The sequence below is a fragment of the Scylla paramamosain genome, chromosome 17 (assembly GCF_035594125.1).
Source record: "Scylla paramamosain isolate STU-SP2022 chromosome 17, ASM3559412v1, whole genome shotgun sequence".
NCBI classification, from domain to species: Eukaryota; Metazoa; Arthropoda; class Malacostraca; order Decapoda; family Portunidae; genus Scylla; species Scylla paramamosain.
In genome coordinates, this window is record NC_087167.1 from 11,333,659 (window position 1) to 11,352,500 (window position 18,842).

At 43.2% G+C, this 18,842-nt stretch overlaps 2 protein-coding genes across 2 annotated transcripts in view; both read right to left on the bottom strand.

Annotated features, from left to right (window-relative positions):
* Positions 1 to 16,484, bottom strand: part of LOC135108478 (T-box transcription factor TBX1-like) — a 48,162-nt gene extending 31,678 nt beyond the window's left edge. Inside the window, 2 exon segments of the mRNA XM_064019534.1 lie at positions 2,806 to 3,143; positions 16,028 to 16,484. Of these exon segments, the coding sequence (XP_063875604.1) occupies positions 2,806 to 3,113 (308 nt within the window). The 5' untranslated portion in view covers positions 3,114 to 3,143; positions 16,028 to 16,484.
* The window catches only part of LOC135108612 (antifreeze protein Maxi-like), a 5,437-nt gene continuing 2,843 nt past the window's right edge, over positions 16,249 to 18,842 (bottom strand). Inside the window, 1 exon segment of the mRNA XM_064019769.1 lies at positions 16,249 to 16,518. Coding sequence (XP_063875839.1) covers positions 16,249 to 16,518 — 270 coding nt within the window.

Below are 18,842 nucleotides of genomic sequence, written 5' to 3' on the forward strand. Positions count from 1 at the left end.
AGTGTCGCCCAGCCCAGCGCCGCCTAAAGCAGCGCCCATCCTGAAATAATAATCTTTTCCTGCCTTAATTCTTCTCTGCACTTTTCATCGCCTGAGCCAGCCAGCTTTTAGGGTGCGAGCAGCTGTCTATCTTTTCCCCCAAACAGTTAAGGCGTGCATTCCAACCCCTTCCCCCTTCCCCCAGGGAGTGCTGAAGAGCAGGCGAGGTGTATACCCGTCCTGTCCTTGGTCTCCTCGAGGCGGGTGAGGCAAAACTCGTCGAGGCTGTAGCGTGTGTTTGCTTGCGTTGTAATCCATCAATAAGTGAGCCCATTAGCAGGGAACTGGTGTGGCGCTTCAGTGAGCCTCAAGGTCGCTCCCATGTTACGCGATGCATCTTTATCAGTATATTATTTCTTGCCGGTATTCGTGACCCTGCGACACAGAGACTATCAGGCAAGTGTTAAAGAACATGCATCGCATAGGTAATTAGAGCCTTTCTACCTTCCTTTTCTTTGAACATGAATTAACGGGCGCTTAACGCTTATGAGGACAAGTACGAGACTTAAGCACTTGATCAGTGTGCATTATCTTTTCCTCTGCTATATCAACACCTTAGTAGGTTTCAAATCCGGATCTGGACTGCTCAGTAAGGATACATGACAGCCGTGGAACAGAACGTGACGCAACATGAGGCGGGGACCCCCCACGTGTGGCCCATGAGACTGGGGATCTTTAAACTTTACAGCTTCTTGCAACACGAGAGTCTGTGCCTGTGCAGTCTCGCCCACCGCAAGCCTTCCTCAACAACCGCAACTGTATTACGTTTCATTCCCTATTGATAACCACTGAGGCACAATGTTTCAATTAGGAATGTTCCTTTTGGAGCGATACTAAGGTTAAATGGTTAAATGTGTGTGTGTGTGTGTGTGTGTGTGTGTGTGTGTGTGTGTGTGTGTGAGAGAGAGAGAGAGAGAGAGAGAGAGAGAGAGAGAGAGAGAGAGAGAGAGAGAGAGAGAGAGAGAGAGAGAGAGAGAGAGAAATACAGTTATGTAGATAGATAGACAGACAGAGACATAGATATAGAAAGATAGATAGAAACAACGCGTCAAGGCATATTCAGACGAGCGGCCCTGATTGGCGGAGATCCATCATAGAAAACATTTGACGGGCAATGCTGGTGCCTGTGTTAAGTGGAAATACCTGGCGGTACCTGGTGGCGTGAGGCAAGCACTGGAGCTACGAAGCTGCGAGACATAAACATCTGTTCTACCTACCAACACGCTAACAACGCCATATTTCTTTTCATACGAATTAATATGTCATGAAAGTATACAGAACGTAAATAGATGATAAGAAAATATGAAAAAAAGGAGATATAGACGCAAGGAAAGCAAAGACAAATAAGCAAACCAGTGATCGCAAGGAGACTAAACCCAGCAAAGTGTAAACACACTGGTAAGGAGTGGAGGAAGTCCGCGTCATCCACTAAGGGGGAGGAAACTCCACACCCGTGGAGAGGACTGATAGTATGTACACGCACACACGCACATATGAAAAAAAAATAAATAAATACCAAAATGAATAAAAATATATAAATAAACAATATAAAACAAAGAAAAGAAGAGAAAGGTAGAGAAAAGAAAAGAAAAAAGGCGTTCCAGCAAACACAACAAGACTTTAGACCAAGATTAAGTCAAATCAGATGGCTTTGTATCACGACATATCTACAATGCTCAACATTGAATTAGTCCTGCCCTAGGCGTGCCCGACCAACTCGGTGTAAAATTTTCCTTCAACCTTGAGAGGGATCTGTAGTCGCGCCAATGCATTATGCCACCTACACAGTGTCCTAGCAGTAGGAACTTCTGAGCCTGCCAAGCAAAGCCCAATCAACCGCTGTCGTGCCGCTGTTCTGTTCCGCGAGCTGTCACGGATGAAGGGCGACGCAGATTTGCAACAGAGCCCTCACATCACCTACCTGTGAGAGAAACAGTTCCTCTTCGTGAGTCGCTTTTTCTACTTGTCTACACGAGGAACATAAGCAAGAAATGCGTGTTGTGGTGCATCGTGTTAATTAATGACGCGTTTATGTCGGGGAGGCCGGAGAGCGGTAATGGAGTACTGGGGTTTGTTTGAGTCTCTATTCAAGCAGTAGTACGTTTTTCTCCAATTCGAAGTTTGTGTAAAGAAATTTATCTTTCTATCACTATTAATGCATATATTTGTCTATATGTCTCTCCGTTCATCTATCCATTCATTATTTTGCCTGTATATTGGCATCCATTCATTATTCCTGCTTCAAGAAACGGGGGATGACTCGGTGCGTGTACTATATGAGAGAGAGAGAGAGAGAGAGAGAGAGAGAGAGAGAGAGAGAGAGAGAGAGAGAGAGAGAGAGAGAGAGAGAGAGAGAGAGAGAGAGAGAGAGAGAGAGAGAGAGAGAGAGAGAGAGAGAGAGAGAGAGAGAGAGAGAGAGAGAGAGAGAGAGAGAGAAATATGATACACCCCCTTGACCTCCACATCGTCTTCCCCCCCACCAAACACATACCCACTTCAGCCACTTCATTAGCACGGTTTTTCCCTCTTCCTGCGACGAAAGATGCTTTTGGGGGGGCGTATAAAACCTGCACGTGCACCTATACCTGCACACACACACACACACACACACACACACACACACACACACACACACACACACAAAGAAGGAATATTGCAAGCCTGACTCCTACCTGTACATACAAGTAAGGCACACACACACACAACACACACACACACACACACACACACACACACACACACACACACACACACACACACACATACCTGCCGGCCTTGGTCACAATCATCTCGGTGCCCAGCTCATTGAATTCATCCCACAGTGACTTCATTTCCAGGGTCGCAGAGACGTTCACCAAGCGGGGCGTGCAGGGGCTTCTTGGGGGACAGCGCCGCCTCCCTCCTGCAGGTGTGGGGAGCCCTTCTCTGACCCCGACAAGCTGAGGGACGTCCTCTTCCTTGTGGTCTTTGAGGGGGGGAGTGCGGGGAGCGGGGCGCCTTGGACAGTAGCACATCCCCACACGCAGACTGAGGTGGGTGGGGGTAGTCAATGCCGCCGCCCCCGCTGTAATCATCGCGTCCCTTTCCAGCCGACAGAAGGCACGCTGTAGAGAAGAAGACTTAAGTGTAAGGTAGAATAGGGGAATTAAAGCAAGGTTTAGAGCAGAGAAAGAGAGAGAGAGAGAGAGAGAGAGAGAGAGAGAGAGAGAGAGAGAGAGAGAGAGAGAGAGAGAGAGAGAGAGAGAGAAGGCATTGAGATTAAGCGCAGGGTAGGACAGGGGAATAAGTTTTAGAATTTCCGTTGTATAAGTCAGCATTTTTTTTTTTTTATATATATTCTGTGTTCTTAAGAGAAAGATCAGAAGAGGAGGAGAGAAAGGGGATATGGAAAATTATTGCTGGCGAGGAATATGAGTAAAAACAAAGCTCAAGGCAAGGGAAGATGTAGGAGGCACATACTAGAGAATTCCAAGGAGATATCCAAGGGTATACTCGTGTGATGGCCACCTTCCGTCCCTCAAGTGGCAGCACACAGAAACCAGAATACTGTCCTGCGTAACTAAATCCCCTCACTGCTTTAAGGGGGGAAGTGTCATGGTGTTGCAGGGAAGTAGTCGTTGTGGTGCAGGTCTCTCGGTGTTATTTACGAAGGAGAGAAGGCATCGTGGTTCTTCCGTTCAGTTATACATTGATTCCCTGACTGCTTGGTTTCTCGTCACGCTAATTCAGAGTATAATTTCGAAAAAAAAAAATACAGAAGAACGGTAGGTCAAGTAGTTTAATCCTTTTAATGCTTTAACTTTTCATTTTAGCTCATTAAAAATTGTCCACGATTCTTCAAATTAAAATAAATGGTATATCATCTTCAGTGATTTTAGGGGTTAACAGCCACGACAACCTAAATCATCTCTTCAAAATAAAATCTTAAAAAATATCTTACAAAACCACGTTCAGTATCATAATTATCTTCTGTAACAAATTCCTGGATCGAGTTTAAGTTCAGTTTATGTATAGAGGTAGTACATCTCTGTCTTGAATAAAGCATTCTTATCCATCTACCACACACAGACTCTAGACGCCAAGGAGATGCGGGTGAGCGCAGGGGCATAATGAAGTCCTTGACGGATACATCTCATTCTCTAGCAATAACCAAACACTCAGCACTACGTGAGAAAAGAAAAACAGTCACGGGTATCATCGCGTTGATGTGTTGTACTTTTCTTGTTCATCAAGGTAATTATGGAGTGAGGGTGACAGATTGTGGTGAGTGGGATGCTGGGGTCATGAGCGGCATGCTGGAAGATCTGTGTGCTGGGCAACGAGCATATACTAATACACTTGACAAAAAATTTTATGACAACTACAAATTGTATACCACGAAAGACCCAAATGTTGTAAAAAATATTGTATATCAGCTACCAAGACACACACACACAGTGTCCAGGGGAAAGATATGAGTGGTGACGCGGTGGGTTGAGAGCGTCTTAAGGATGAGTGAGTCAGAATAAACGTTTTGCGTCAGGCGAGTGTCAGACGAGGTGGCGAACAGTCAGCATCTAGCGGTCAGCACTTATGTTTCCCTCCTCCTCCTCCTCCTCCTCCTCCTCCTCCTCCTCTCCTCCTTCTCCTACCACTTCCACTACTTCACCTCCTTTTCCTGATCCTCCTGCTCTTCCTCTCCCTTGTCAACACCAGAGAAGCCGATGATGACAGCAGAGCAACAACAAAAAACAAAAATAGATACAAGAGATATGATAACAGTTATAGAAGCCCAGACACCGCCCCTTCTAATCTCAACACCGCGGCCACACACCAGCACCTCCCCCTGCACCGGTCCTCAGTAACTGCTTGGCCTCTACACACTTCCCATCACTTCTGCTGTTGAGACTTTGATAAATAAGAAATAAGCGTTCATTCAGCGTCACTAAGTCGGTAGCCCAGCCTGCCTGACGGGACAGCTTCAGGAGGTGCGCAGACATATAGATAGATAGACAGCCAGACAAATAAACGGAGTCAGACAAATAGATAGACACACACACACACACACACACACACACACACACACACACACACCACACACACACACACATAACTAACCAGTCAGACAGATAGACAGGCAGACATTCAGACAGGACAGACATAGAGACAAACAGAGAGATGGACAGACATCTACGGAGTCTTTACGATAGCTACTCAAGAGACAGACGCTCGTGTTGGAGCGAAAGAATAAGTAAAGGGATGAATAGTGTTTGTTGTGGACACCGGGCACACACACACACACACACACTCATAACACCTGGTGACCTCCTATCATTGCAACTTAAAACACCTCTCTCTCTCTCTCTCTCTCTCTCTCTCTCTCTCTCTCTCTCTCTCTCTCTCTCTCTCTCCTCTCTCTCTCTCTCTCTCTCTCTCAATCTGCGAATAACAAATGCCATGTGACTTTTTTTTCTCGGTTGTGACACGTCAACATGGCGCGGGGAACAGTGGTACGTGTGTGTGTGTGTGTGTGTGTGTGTGTTCGAGAGAGAGAGAGAGAGAGAGAGAGAGAGAGAGAGAGAGAGAGAGAGAGAGAGAGAGAGAGAGAGAGAGAGGAGAGAGAGCAGGGAGGAAGGCTGATAGTTTATTTTTCTATCATCAATTATGAAGCTGCTCACTCTTCGCTGTAGGACGGGGCGCCGAGAGGGGGTGTGGCGGGTCGGGGAGGGGGGTCCAGGTTGCTTGCAGGAAGCAGACCGCCACACAAACGAATCTTCATACTACTACTACTAACACTATTACTACCCACCGCTATCAATTACACTGCTACCGCTATTTGGACTACCATCATGCTTATCTTTCCCGGCATCGTCATAACATCATTATCGCAACTAGACCAGAACACTTACGGTATGTTATCATCATCATCATTATCATCATCACCGTTATTATTTTTGATACTAGATACGTATGACATGGTCCCTGGTAAACAACCGTCGCTGTCTGAAACGAGAGAATGACTCTGCACCCACTGATAAGGAAGGTGGTAGTAGTTGAGCAGTAAAGCATTTCTCTTTGCGCAAGACTGTGAAAGACTGATTCGATCTCCGCCACCAGCACTGTCACAAGAGGCTGAATGCTAATGACAGTATGACGCTTAAGTTATCTTGGACGATCTGACTGATTACAAAGCAAAACTATGGACTTCAAAGGATTCGAACTACTCTATCACTCCTTTTGCTAAGATGGTAACCCTCAATACTGCACTTCACGCTTACACCAGATTTAATTAAGTTTTGGGAAAAGTTATTATTTATATCTTCGAAAATATGTGGCCAGTCACAACGAAGCTTACATCATACGAAGCACAACTTTTCAGTTTTATGTAGTACGGGTTTCATCACTTCTGTTGAGTGGAGTTACTGGGTTACTTGCAAGAAAGGAAGGGTGTCTCACATAAGGTTTCTCCACAACTCAGCCGCTTTTGTTGAAACTTGGAATGTGCTGTGTACGCCACATGTATAAACCGCGCATGTCGAGTATGGATCTGCACTGTACATACGCAAATGTCTCATAGCAATTCATGAACTAATACACTGATCAATCTTAAATTTAACAAGTAATATGGACCAACAATGCTGACATGAATGAGTGTAAAGAATTTAGATTCCTCATGCGTATGCGCAAATCACGGGTTAAACCTTTAGAAAAATGCGCTCAGTTTTCAGTAATTTCAACTCTCTAAATTTTGTCGTCATTAAACGATAGACTGAATTCTACATGAAGTGCTTTATAAAACAGATCTTCGTTTTTCTGAGAAGTATTGAGTTATTGAGAGTTAAACATAGCCGTTACATTGAGTGTCTCCAAGTGTTGTGCTTTTAAACTCATCCTCATTTGCATTTCTTTTTTGCATTTTTTTTCCAGGCATTTCAACAGCGAAGTTTAAAAACGAGACCAAAATTAACTTTCTATGACTGATAGTAAGTTTGCTAGGAGTGGTATGATTAATTTTGCAATAGGTATTTCAACAGCAAAGTTTAAAAAGAAGACCAAAATGAACTTTCTGTGACTGATGGTAAGTTTGCTATGAGTGGTATGATATGTGAAGCTATGTTCAATATTCATGAGTTTCCATCTGTTAATAAGAACTCGGTGAGACTTGACACATACCATTACACGCAGAGTTAAATGTACTACCGATTGATACGTGCCCGTTCATTTGAGAAAGGTTTTTTTTTAGTTATTATTATTACTATTAGTTTTTTATTATTATTATTATTGTTATTATCATTATTATTATTATTATTATTATTACTACTACTACTACTACTATCACGTCATCATCATCATCATCATCATCATCTTCATCATCATCATCATTACGTAAACAAAGGTAGCAATATTTTCAAAATGCGTTACAAACACGACACAGTGAAGTAAAACTGTCATTCTGGCAACAAATAATGACTGGAATGCCCACGAGGAAAGCGTAACCTGAACCCAACTGCTGCCTCCACTCTCACTCCACTTTCCTAGACATTGCTCCGCATGGACACCCTCCTCAGTCCAAGCAGTACGCCCAGATCCATTGACTGTGGCGCCACTGCACGACCATCTTTGCCGACCTCTCCTTTGTCTTCTCTTACAAAACAACCGGATGACCACAGGACGTAACTGGCAATGGCCCTTTCACGCTGAGTACATTTTCTTACTGAACATACAAGTGAAACTGAATGGGACAGGTTCGAACAGATATGTGATCTTTCGTAATAGGCAGGAGAGAAGACATGTTATGACTGATGCGACTGATACGCAGCGTTGGACTGACGGATAGCTAATAGTCAAGATCTCGGCAGCCTTGAGTGAATTACAGAGATTTTTGGTCTTAATTTTGCTGTTAACCTTTGTGCACAGGTTAAGTCAGCAGTGACAGGCTACTGCAGCACAACTTTATCTACTTCAGCACGTTACACAGTGTAATGTTGCCCACTAGTGAAATTCTGCCTCAGGCACACGGACGATGGTTGACCACTGGCAAAAATTACAACAAAAAACGATTGCAATAAAAGCAAGATCTGAATAAGAGGTATACCCTCTGTATATCAAGCAATTAAGCGCGCACACACACACACACACACACACACACACACACACACACACACACACACACACTTAAAATGCTAATACTCGTGTAATGAAATCAAGGATCTGTGAAGCAAAGAGTATTAGTTTGACAGTATATTACTTTTGACATCAACTTCTGGTAATACAAGCCAAGAAGAGAATCAAAGCTGTACTACATACACACCCCACCACCGAGCATAAGAACATAAGAAAGAGACAGAGGATTTGAATGCTACAAGGAATATCAGAGCACAGATAATTCGACAAAGTAACCTTACTTTTACAATGAAAGAAAAGGGATTAAACAGGAACAAGAACCAAACACCACATGATGCCATAAGTAAGCCTCAGCGGCACCAGAAACTGAGAAGATAATGAAAACGAGAGTTCAAAAAGAAGCTACGCCTAAAAACGACAAAATACGGAAAACAAGCAATAGAAAAGACATCACAGTGAGGAGACAATGAGATGAAAGACATCACAAGAAAGAAAGCCAGAACTAACGAAATGAGTACTGCAGAAAACAACACAATGAAAACGACGAACAGAGAGAAGAAACTAAAGCTAGATAAATAAAACAACGAACGAAAAAGATCCAAACTCGCAGGACAAAGCAGCAGCAGCAACAGCAGCGGCAGCAGCAGACAAGTGTTAAGCCGCAGCATTGGTTTGTTTACACGTGACGTCACGGCGTTGTTCCGAAAAGACCAGCAGTTACGCTCCTCCGGTACGTACGTATGCTCTTTGCTTCTATTTATCTTTTTTTTTTTTTTTTCAGCTCGCTCACCGCACAAAAATGATATGGTGATCAGTAATAAATAGAAGAAGGAGAACAACAACAACAACAACAACAACAACAACAACAACAATAACAACAACACCAACAACAACAAAGGGCGCATAACGGGCAAAAATAAGCAAATGTTAGATGGTTGAGACATCAGAGAGAGAGAGAGAGAGAGAGAGAGAGAGAGAAGCAGGGAACCTAGCTGGCTGCTGTTAGTATACACAGCCCTGAGTTTACTGTGGTAGCTTCCTCCCTCCCTCCCTTTCTCTCTCTCTCTCTCTCTCTCTCTCTCTCTCTCTCTCTCTCTCTCTCTCTCTCTCTCTCCTTCGCGCCTCAGTTTTACTCACAAATAGTTCATATTCATGCGCGGAGTCTGATGTCGATTCATCTTCCTCCTTCAGCACAAAGTTGGAAAGCATCTCTCTCTCTCTCTCTCTCTCTCTCTCTCTATCTCTCTCTCTCTCTCTCTCTCTCTCTCTCTCTCTCTCTCTCTCTCTCTCCCCTCGGACACCAGTGACGTCATTCAACACAACCCCCATCTTCCATCTATATTCGTTCATAGAAAACGGATATAGGGTATAATGCGGCGATAGTGATGATAAAGGAGTTGGTTGCTACTCTGCTGGAGGAGGAGGAGGAGGAGGTGGTGATGGTGGTTTACGTAGTGGCACCCGTAGTAGTAGCGGTGGTGGTGGTGGTGGTGGAGGTGGTGGCAGTGGTGGTGGTGGTGGTGGTCGTCCGTCATCGCCGCCACACTTTGGGGAGGGAGTGGGGAGTGTAGCGGGGGTTAGGCCAACCACCTGTACCCCCTCCACTCCCCCACCGTGGTCTGTTCTCACCACTATCATGTGAACGATTAATGACGTTCTCCCTCCCTCCTTCCCTCCTCCTCGCCTTTCTCACTCCCTCCACCTCTTCCTTCCTTTCTTCCTTTTTTCTCTCAAATTCTCCATTAGGTATTCCTTCGTCTCTCCTTGTTCTAATTTCCTTCTCTTTTCTTTCTTCAGTTTTATGTTATTTTGTTTTCTTTGGCATTTTCGTTACTTATTTCTTATCATTTTTTCCCTTCTCTTCTTCCCCCCTTTCATCCAGTTTTCTTCTTTTCATAATCTTTCGTTTGCTTTCTTCAAGTTCTCTCTTATTTCTTGTCTTTTACTGTTATTTTCTCTTTCTTTTTTGTTTCCTTCATTCAGCTTCTTTATTCGCTTAGTTACTCCTGCGCTTTCTCCACTTCTTTTTATTTCACTGTGTTGTTTTGTCATTCTTCCGTTTTGTCTTGACTTTCCTTTACTTATCAAATTCTCCCTCACGTATCATCATCACGGCTTAAGGTCCTCACACTCCTCAATGACCAAAGGCTTATACTCTAAACAATTACATGATGGACAGATATTATGACAAGCAGACACACACAGACATACATCTACGTACATAAATACATACACTGATAAAAATTAATCATAGAAGTTTGATCACATGACTTGTATATCAAATGACAGAAATTAAGAGTTGTATACTCGTAAATACACATGGATACACACGTAGATTGAGAAATTGATAGAATAATAGAATGATGCATGGAAGTTTGATCGGTGGCTGATCATCTTAATAATAAAAAGATCAAAATTATGCTGGAATATAATAAACAAACATACGTAATAATTTCGGAAGTTAACAAACAAAATCATTACGAAGAAAATTCCATGTAGCATAATTATCCAAACGCGACGGTGGCTGTACATTATTAGTCTGACGAAGATCTTGGTAGATATCGTAAAGGCGTGGCGGGGACCAGACAACGAGCCGCGAAATGAGAAAATAGAGGAAAAGACTCGGCATTATTAGCAGTAACAGCAGAAATCGAGATAGGGGAAGGGAAATTACTACAAAGGTCAATCAGAAAGTTCTCGATCTTATTTCAAAACAGCATGTCGCTCCGCAAACGTCTTTTTTTGGAGCCACGGTACCTATAGACAACAAAATAAGATATTCCTGATGCGGTGTACACTTGATAGGAGGTACTTTAGTTCCTTTACACCCACGCCTTTCATTGGATATGCTGAGAAAGCACGTGGTAATTCCTTGACTAATTATGGAATGTACTAGCGGAAAAACACAACTTAAAAGCCTTTCTACGATCAAGACAAGATGCAGAGTACCCTCGTCTGTCGTTAGCGTGACGAGTTCGCGTCTTGTTGATACTCGTATGTTTACTGCGTCTGATAATAAATTGGCTGCCTCTCGCAACACACAGCTTCCCGAACTGCTGCACATACCTACGTGAGGATATGGAGAAAGGGAAATTTATATGAGGCAGTCACTGTCACTCCTTGTCCTGGTATCATATGGATGGGAAATGACCTCAAGACGGCGCTGGCAAAATGTGCGTTCGAAATTTTCCTACTCTTGCTCTGAATAACAGCTTACACCACACCAGCGGGACTTGAACTAGTTTTTGCGCATTTTCTCCTTTTATCAAATTCAGAGTTATCTAATCACCATTACTATTGTTTATCGAAAGAAGTACTTTAGAATACATGTAAACTTTTCCAATAAGTTCATACCTAACAGCTGGGAGAAAAGGGAAGGCAAGGAAAGGACGGGCATGCTGATGATCGCGGGCGCTCTCCACTGCGAGCCGTGAGCCGCGTCGTAACTGTCACGCTGCGTCATCTGTATATTCCTCTTGAGACTGATGTAGCGGAGGGTCACACTCATGATACCTTAAACTCACGGGGCAAAGGATGAGGTTTTTCTCTTTCCTTCTCTAGAAAAACGCCAAGAGACGAACCTCTCAGTTTCTGTCTCTGTCTCAAGGTGGTGCGGGAGGAAGGCAATGAAGGAAGCAACGCATTAGTGCGCCACCAGACACTCACCTTTCACAATCCTTGGAAGCGTGAAATATAAAATAAACCAACATTAGAACAATACATTATTCTCTCTCTCTCTCTCTCTCTCTCTCTCTCTCTCTCTCTCTCTCTCTCTCTCTCTCTCTCTCTCTCTCTCTCTCTCTCTCTCTCTCTCATATATATATATATATATATATATATATATATATATATATATATATATATATATATATATATATATATATATATATATATATATATATATATATATATATATATATAAACATCAGGTAACCTTAAATATGTATAGCGGAAGAATAAAATAGGCGTAAGCGCGTGTCTCTGCCTGTCATCACGGTAAGGTGAGGCGTGGGCCGCCGTGACGGGGGCGGCGCGTCGCAGGGCTACAGGTGCGGTGTTTGTCTCTTGCCGTCAGCACCCTGCCAGGGGCGTGTTTTGCGTCGCTGCTTTCCCTCTCGCGGCTTCCCTATATTGACCCAGATACCACAGAAAGAACATTCCCCTCCCTGGTTGACTGATGTAACTTCGTTTCGGCTTTCGATCTTGATTCCAGACCAAGATCAACAATCCTAAAGAATTTGTAGTTATCTTTGAGCCAGCGGAAAGACGTTGTTCCTATCAAATACGTTGTTCTTTGCGTCACTTCTGTAAATGGTTCTCCTCTTCTCACGCTTATCTCAACCATTCATCACAGTCATTAATTCCCATTGCACAAATGAAGAACTATTTATTTGCGGTGCACGCTGTGGTCTGATACTAATTCCGTAAACAAAGAAAGGTACGCTCCACACACACACATACGTATGTACAAACAAACGCAGATGTTATACGTACATGCTTGCACTTTTAAAGAGGTTAAGCATACGTGTTATGTCCATACAACATTCAATTAAAATTACAGGGTTTTTCTTCCCGACTGTATGACCGGATTCCTTGATGTATCAGGGTTAGGCTGTTGTCTTCTAACAGAGGACCTCGGGTTTGATGTCTAGGAATCGCTACCTCGAGTGGATGCCACCTCTAATCTCGGACTATGAGCAGGACTCGAACCTGTGCACCTGAGGATTTTCTATCAAAACCATGCACGCGTGTTACCACTGTGCCATGAGTCGCGGTACCTCAATGCAAAAAATATATATACATTATAATAGAAGCCAACATTAATGAGTCTGATTTTCCTATAGTCGCATAGACGGATAGACATAAGCTGGCACACAAACTTATAGAAACAAGGACAAAGATAGAAAGAAACCTGTGCAAGTATATAAACTGAAAATAAAAGATATTGATAGACTAATAGACAGTCGGATAAACTTAATTATTGCCAGACAAATACAAATACACCTTGATGAAGAGTATTACGTACTCAGTTGTCAGTGAATTATGTATGTACACGCACACATTCTATCGTTTGCCTTTTAGTGTATAAATAAAGAGGTACTCAGGATTGGGGCAGAACACACACACACACACACACACACACACACACACACACACACACACACTCACTGTTCGCTAGGTCCTTGTCTGCTACTCGGCAGGCTATGGTTTTCTTCCTATTCACGTCTCTATGGTGTTCATTGGTGGGCGCGTAGTTAGTATTCCCAGAGCGAGATGACAGTTTGTGTGAAAGGCACGAGTGTCAGCCTTACCCGTAAACCTAACTACGCATAATTCTATGAACTCTAAGGCCTAAGCTCTTTCCGGTAAAGTATAATTGACAACAGCAAAGCCAATGCGCTCTTCTCAAAATTGTGGTTAATTACACACACACACACACACACACACACACACACACACACTCAATTAACGAATCATTCAAATAAAGAAAAAAGAAAATAATAATAATAATAATGATGCTAATGATGATAATAATGATAATAATAATAATAATAATAATAATAATAATAATAATAATAATAATAATAATAATAATAATAATGTGTTACTGTCACTACAACTCATACTTTTATTATTTATTCTACTACTATTGCTATTACCACTATTACTATACTACTACTACTACTACTACTACTACTACTACTACTACTACTACTACTACTGCTGCTACTACTACTGCTGCTGCTGCTGCTGCTTCTATTGTTGCTGCTGCTACTATTACTACTACTGCTGCTGCTGTTACTGCTACTACTATTTCTACTACTACTACAACTACTACTACTACTGCTACTACTACTACTACTACTACTATATAGTACTGCTGTTACTGCTACTACTACTACAACTACTACTACTGCTAATAATAATAATAATAATAATAATAATAATAATAATAATAATAATAATAATAATAATAATAATGATAATAATAATAATAACAATAATAATAATAATACCAATACTACTACTACTACTACTGCTACTACTACTACTGCTACTACTACTACTACTACTACTATTACTACAAAAACAACAACTACTATTACTACTACTACTACTACTACTACTACTTATGATAAATAATAGTAATAATAATAATAATAGTAGTAGTAGTAGCATTGATATAAGAAGCACTTTAGTCAGTAGACGTCACTTGTCCCTAAGGTATACAAGCGGTTCACAGGACACCACCAGCAGCCGCGACGGAGTGACTAGCCGGGGGAGGCACGCCGGGCCGCGTCAAGGTCGGGAGCGTGTCAGCTTGCGGAAACAAAACAAACTAAGGAAAGACCAGAGGCGCAGCGGGACAACGTGGCGCGGAAGGCATGAGACCTGTATACCGAAACACTCGCATCTCTCATCGCGACTGTTTTCAAAGGTCGCACAGATGATACGCCGGGTTCTCAAGAGTGCTTTCCCTGTTTATGATAAAGAAATCTTGTTATTCTGTCACTAGAACCATAAAAACACTTAGAAATATGTGTAATTTCAACTACTAGTGGAGATGCGGCTCAAAAATGTTTCAGAATATTGCTCAAAGAGACTGGGAGGAGAGCGGTGGTGGTGATGCGGGAGTGCTCAGCGGATCTTAAGACGGAGGGGAAACTAAATGCGCGGAGTATCCAAGGCTGCGATCATAACTACTGCGTGTGGCAATGAAATGAGCGCCACTGCTATAACTGGTCATATTGTTGTTGTTGTTGTTTTTACTCTTATCATCATTGTTACATCTACCACTTTGTTTCTCCGCGCTCATTCAGTAAATGCGCACATACTTGTCAACGTATATATAAATGTGGCAAAAAGGTCGCTATACTGTTATTATTATTTTATTATTATTATTATTATTATTATTATTATTATTATTATTATCCTTATCATCACCATCATTATCATTATTATTACTATTTTTATTATTACTATTATCATCATCATTGTTGTACTTTTTTTACAATCATCATCATCATCGTCACCATCATTATCATCATTACCATTATTATAATAACTACTAATTAATTTTCACCATTCACTTTGCTCTCACATCTAAGGAAAATGTGCATACCATATCATGTCCAAGTGCTTTTTTTTTTTCAGAATCTTGTATGTACAATTAGTGATCCTCATTTACCTACAATTTGCAATTTAGAGAACAGCAGCAAGCTTGTAATGTCCCGTGCTGCTCTACACATTTGTGGTATACACCGTCATACGCATCCGTGAAAAACTGAGTAGTGTCTGCTTATAACACGTATCGCTATCACGAACATAACTCACTTCGTAGCAGCAGAGGGACACTTTGGGCATATCTTTGGGCTCTCTTTTCCCATCAAAAAATATTTCCTCTTTAGGTTTTATGTTGCCGTCCTCTACTTTCTCCTGAACTTCATGTAACACAAATATCCTCTTCTGTCACCCTGAATCACCTTCTGCACCTTCTGCACCCTGAAACATGATGATCTACAGGTGACCTGACACACGCATTATTTCCTTATGCTTTCTCTCTGAATTCAGTAATCTACACAGTGACAGTGAGGTGTGTGTGTGTGTGTGTGTGTGTGTGTGTGTGTGTGTGTGTGTGTGTGTGTGTGTGTGTGTGTGTTATATGGAATAAATTACAGGGGTATAATCGTATTCAACAATAGTATAGTTTCTACAAAATTTTCTCCCACCTCTCTCTCTCTCTCTCTCTCTCTCTCTCTCTCTCTCTCTCTCTCTCTCTCTCTCTCTCTCTCTCTCTCTCTCTCTCTTTCTCCGCTTAAAAAAAAAAATAAAAAAACTGTCGGCTGCTTGCGTGTCACTAGGTAGTGAGGTGTGGGTTGCTCACCTTCCATTTCCTTCATGGGTGTTGAGTAGTGGGCAGGGAGGGACGCCCACTCGTAGCAGCAGTCCGTGGTGCGGGGTGGTAAAAGGGCGGTGTGGGCAGGCCCCTGACCTGCCATGCCGCCCACACCGCCCATCATGTTCACGTCACCTGCCCCACGCTCCTGTGCGTGCCCGTAGGAGCCTCCCACAACACCCTGGTAGCACTGGGCATCCATCCTTCCGTCACCCGCGCCCTGGGGGTGATGTGGGCGGGCGTGGGCAGACGATAGATAGTGTCAGCGGCACCCTTGCTCGCTGATAGATAAAGATGAAGGGGTGGATGTCAACAAAAAGGGGCGTGGGCACACGGTGAGAGCGGGTGTCGGGATGGGTGGTGACAGGCCAGTCGTCACCCGCACCGCCACGGGCCGAGGAGTGACTGCCGGCGGCCCTCACGCCCGCCCGCACACCTCCCCTCGCCACCCGCCCGCGCGCATATCCACACGCCGATACCTGCACTCCACATCCACACCCTCCTCATTCGACCCTGCATTCATCAGCAAAAGCAATCTTACTTCCTAAGAAATAATATGCTTTCCGGCAAGTGAAGACAAGTCTCTCCGTGACTTTGAAAATCAAAAATTAAATGAAAATACCCAAAAAAAAACGTGGTGTCAGTGCCAGTCTCCCCGCCCCGCACTGTGAGGAATCAAAGGGCTTTGTTTAAATCGGCGTTCATTGGTCTTCCCCTCAATCTGTGCTTACGTTTCTGACTGCTATTGGCGGAGGAATTGGGAGGAGGCGGTGAATGCCCAAGAGGAGGAGCCACATGGGCGGTGCTTGTACCTGAGGCCCCGCCTCCCCTGACGACGTACTCCCCGCTACCACCTCAACACCGCATCTCAGAGGAATTCGCCGTTTCTTTAGGGTTCACATGTGACCGAAGTCATTCAGCGTTACACATGATCTAATAATCTCAGTGACTGCCCTACGGGTAACCAAAACTACATGAGTGATCACAAAAGTGTTGAGAAGTAATCCTTCTTTACGCTGCACAGTATCAGTATACAGAAGCTCAAGCCAGGAGGGCCAGGAGAGAGGGCTGATGTGACTGCAAGTGAGCGAAGGTTAAGAAACAAGGTGAAAATGAAAGGCAGCAGCCTAAGGACCCAATTAGACCCGGCAATCAGCGCGCCACTGATCACGACGAGTCACCGCACGCCCTCGCCTCAACGACTTGATTTTAACTCCTCGCATTTGCTGATTATTTGGCGAGAAATGAGGAAGAAAGAGGGTAAGGTGAGGGTGACAACAGAAGAATGGGAGGGCGGAGGAATGGGGGTGACAAATTAAAAAAAAAAAAAGAGGTGGGAAGGCTTGTTACTAAACTTTCTTGCTTGTGTGTGTGTGTGTATGTGTGTGTGTGTGTATTCTACTAGCATGAAAGTGTCATGAGGGATCAATAGTTTCGTTCAATGCTAAAAATATTCTCTCTCTCTCTCTCTCTCTCTCTCTCTGACTCTGACTCTGACTCTAAGAATATAAAGATCTGGCAGGTATTATAAATTAGATTATTCCAGAATACTATCACGCAAATCGAATAATAGTCACATTGTGTTTTATGTGAAAAGTTTACTGAGGCAAATTTTTGAAGCAGATTACTGTAATCAATAAATAATTACCTTAAAAAAAAATCGTTCATGAAAGGAACAAAGTGGAAGAAAGCACGCCGTGGATATCTTAGGCACCAAAGCCACGTATTCGCAAAGGTGGAAAACAAACAAACAAACAAACAAACAAGGAAAGAAAGTCGAATTAAAGTCACATATACGCTGGTTTCTCGTCAAGGCTTCCCAAAAAGCGTCCGGTGCAAGCCTGGAGTTTGATTTTGAAGGACACCATTGAATGCAGGAGTAATCGAGCAGTTCAGTTTGGCAGTGTAAAATCGCGCTATTTAAAGAAGCATCAGCTGGCACTTGCAGTCAGAATTAAAATGAATGAATAATAAAAAAGCATGAATAATCAAGGTAGAAGTAATAGTAACAGCACAAACAGCAGTATTAGCAGCAGCAGCAGCATCAGTAATACCAACAGCAACAGCCGCTGCAGCAGCAGTAATACCAGAGGCAGTAGCACCAGCACCAGTAGCAGCACCAACAGCAGCAGCAACAACAGCAGCAGTAAATAGTAATAGTAGCAGCAGCAGCAGCAGCAGCAGCAGCAGCAGCAGCAGCAACGACAACAACAACAACAGCAGCAGCTGCATCAGCAGCAGCAGTGGCAGTAGTAGTAGCGGTAGTAGTAGTAGTAGTAGTAGTTGTTGTTGTTGTTGTTGTTGTTGTTGTTGTTGTTGTTGTTGTTGTTGTTGTTGTTGTTTGTTGTTGTTGTTTACTTTGCTGTTATTTTGTTATTGTTTTTATTGCTGTTGCTGCCGCTGGTCCTGGTGCTGGTGCTTCCGTTACTGTTACTGCTGCTGCTGCTGCTGCTGCTGCTGCTGCTGCTGCTGCTGCTCCTGCTGTTGCTGCACCAGCTGCTGTTGCTGCTGCTATTACTGCTGTTGCTGCTGTTGCTGCAGCTATTACAGTAGCAGCAGCAGAAACAGCACTAATAGCAGCAGCAGCAACAGCAGTAATACCAGCAGCAATAGCAGCAGCAGCAGCACAGCAGCAGTAATTGCAGCAGCAATAGCAGCAACATCATCATCAGCAGCAGTAGCAGTAATAGCAGTACTTGTAGCAGCAGCAGCAACAACAACAACAGCAGCAGCAGCAGCAACAATATTAGCAGTAGCAGAAGCAGCAGAAGCAGAAGCAGAAGCAGCAACAGCAGCAACAATA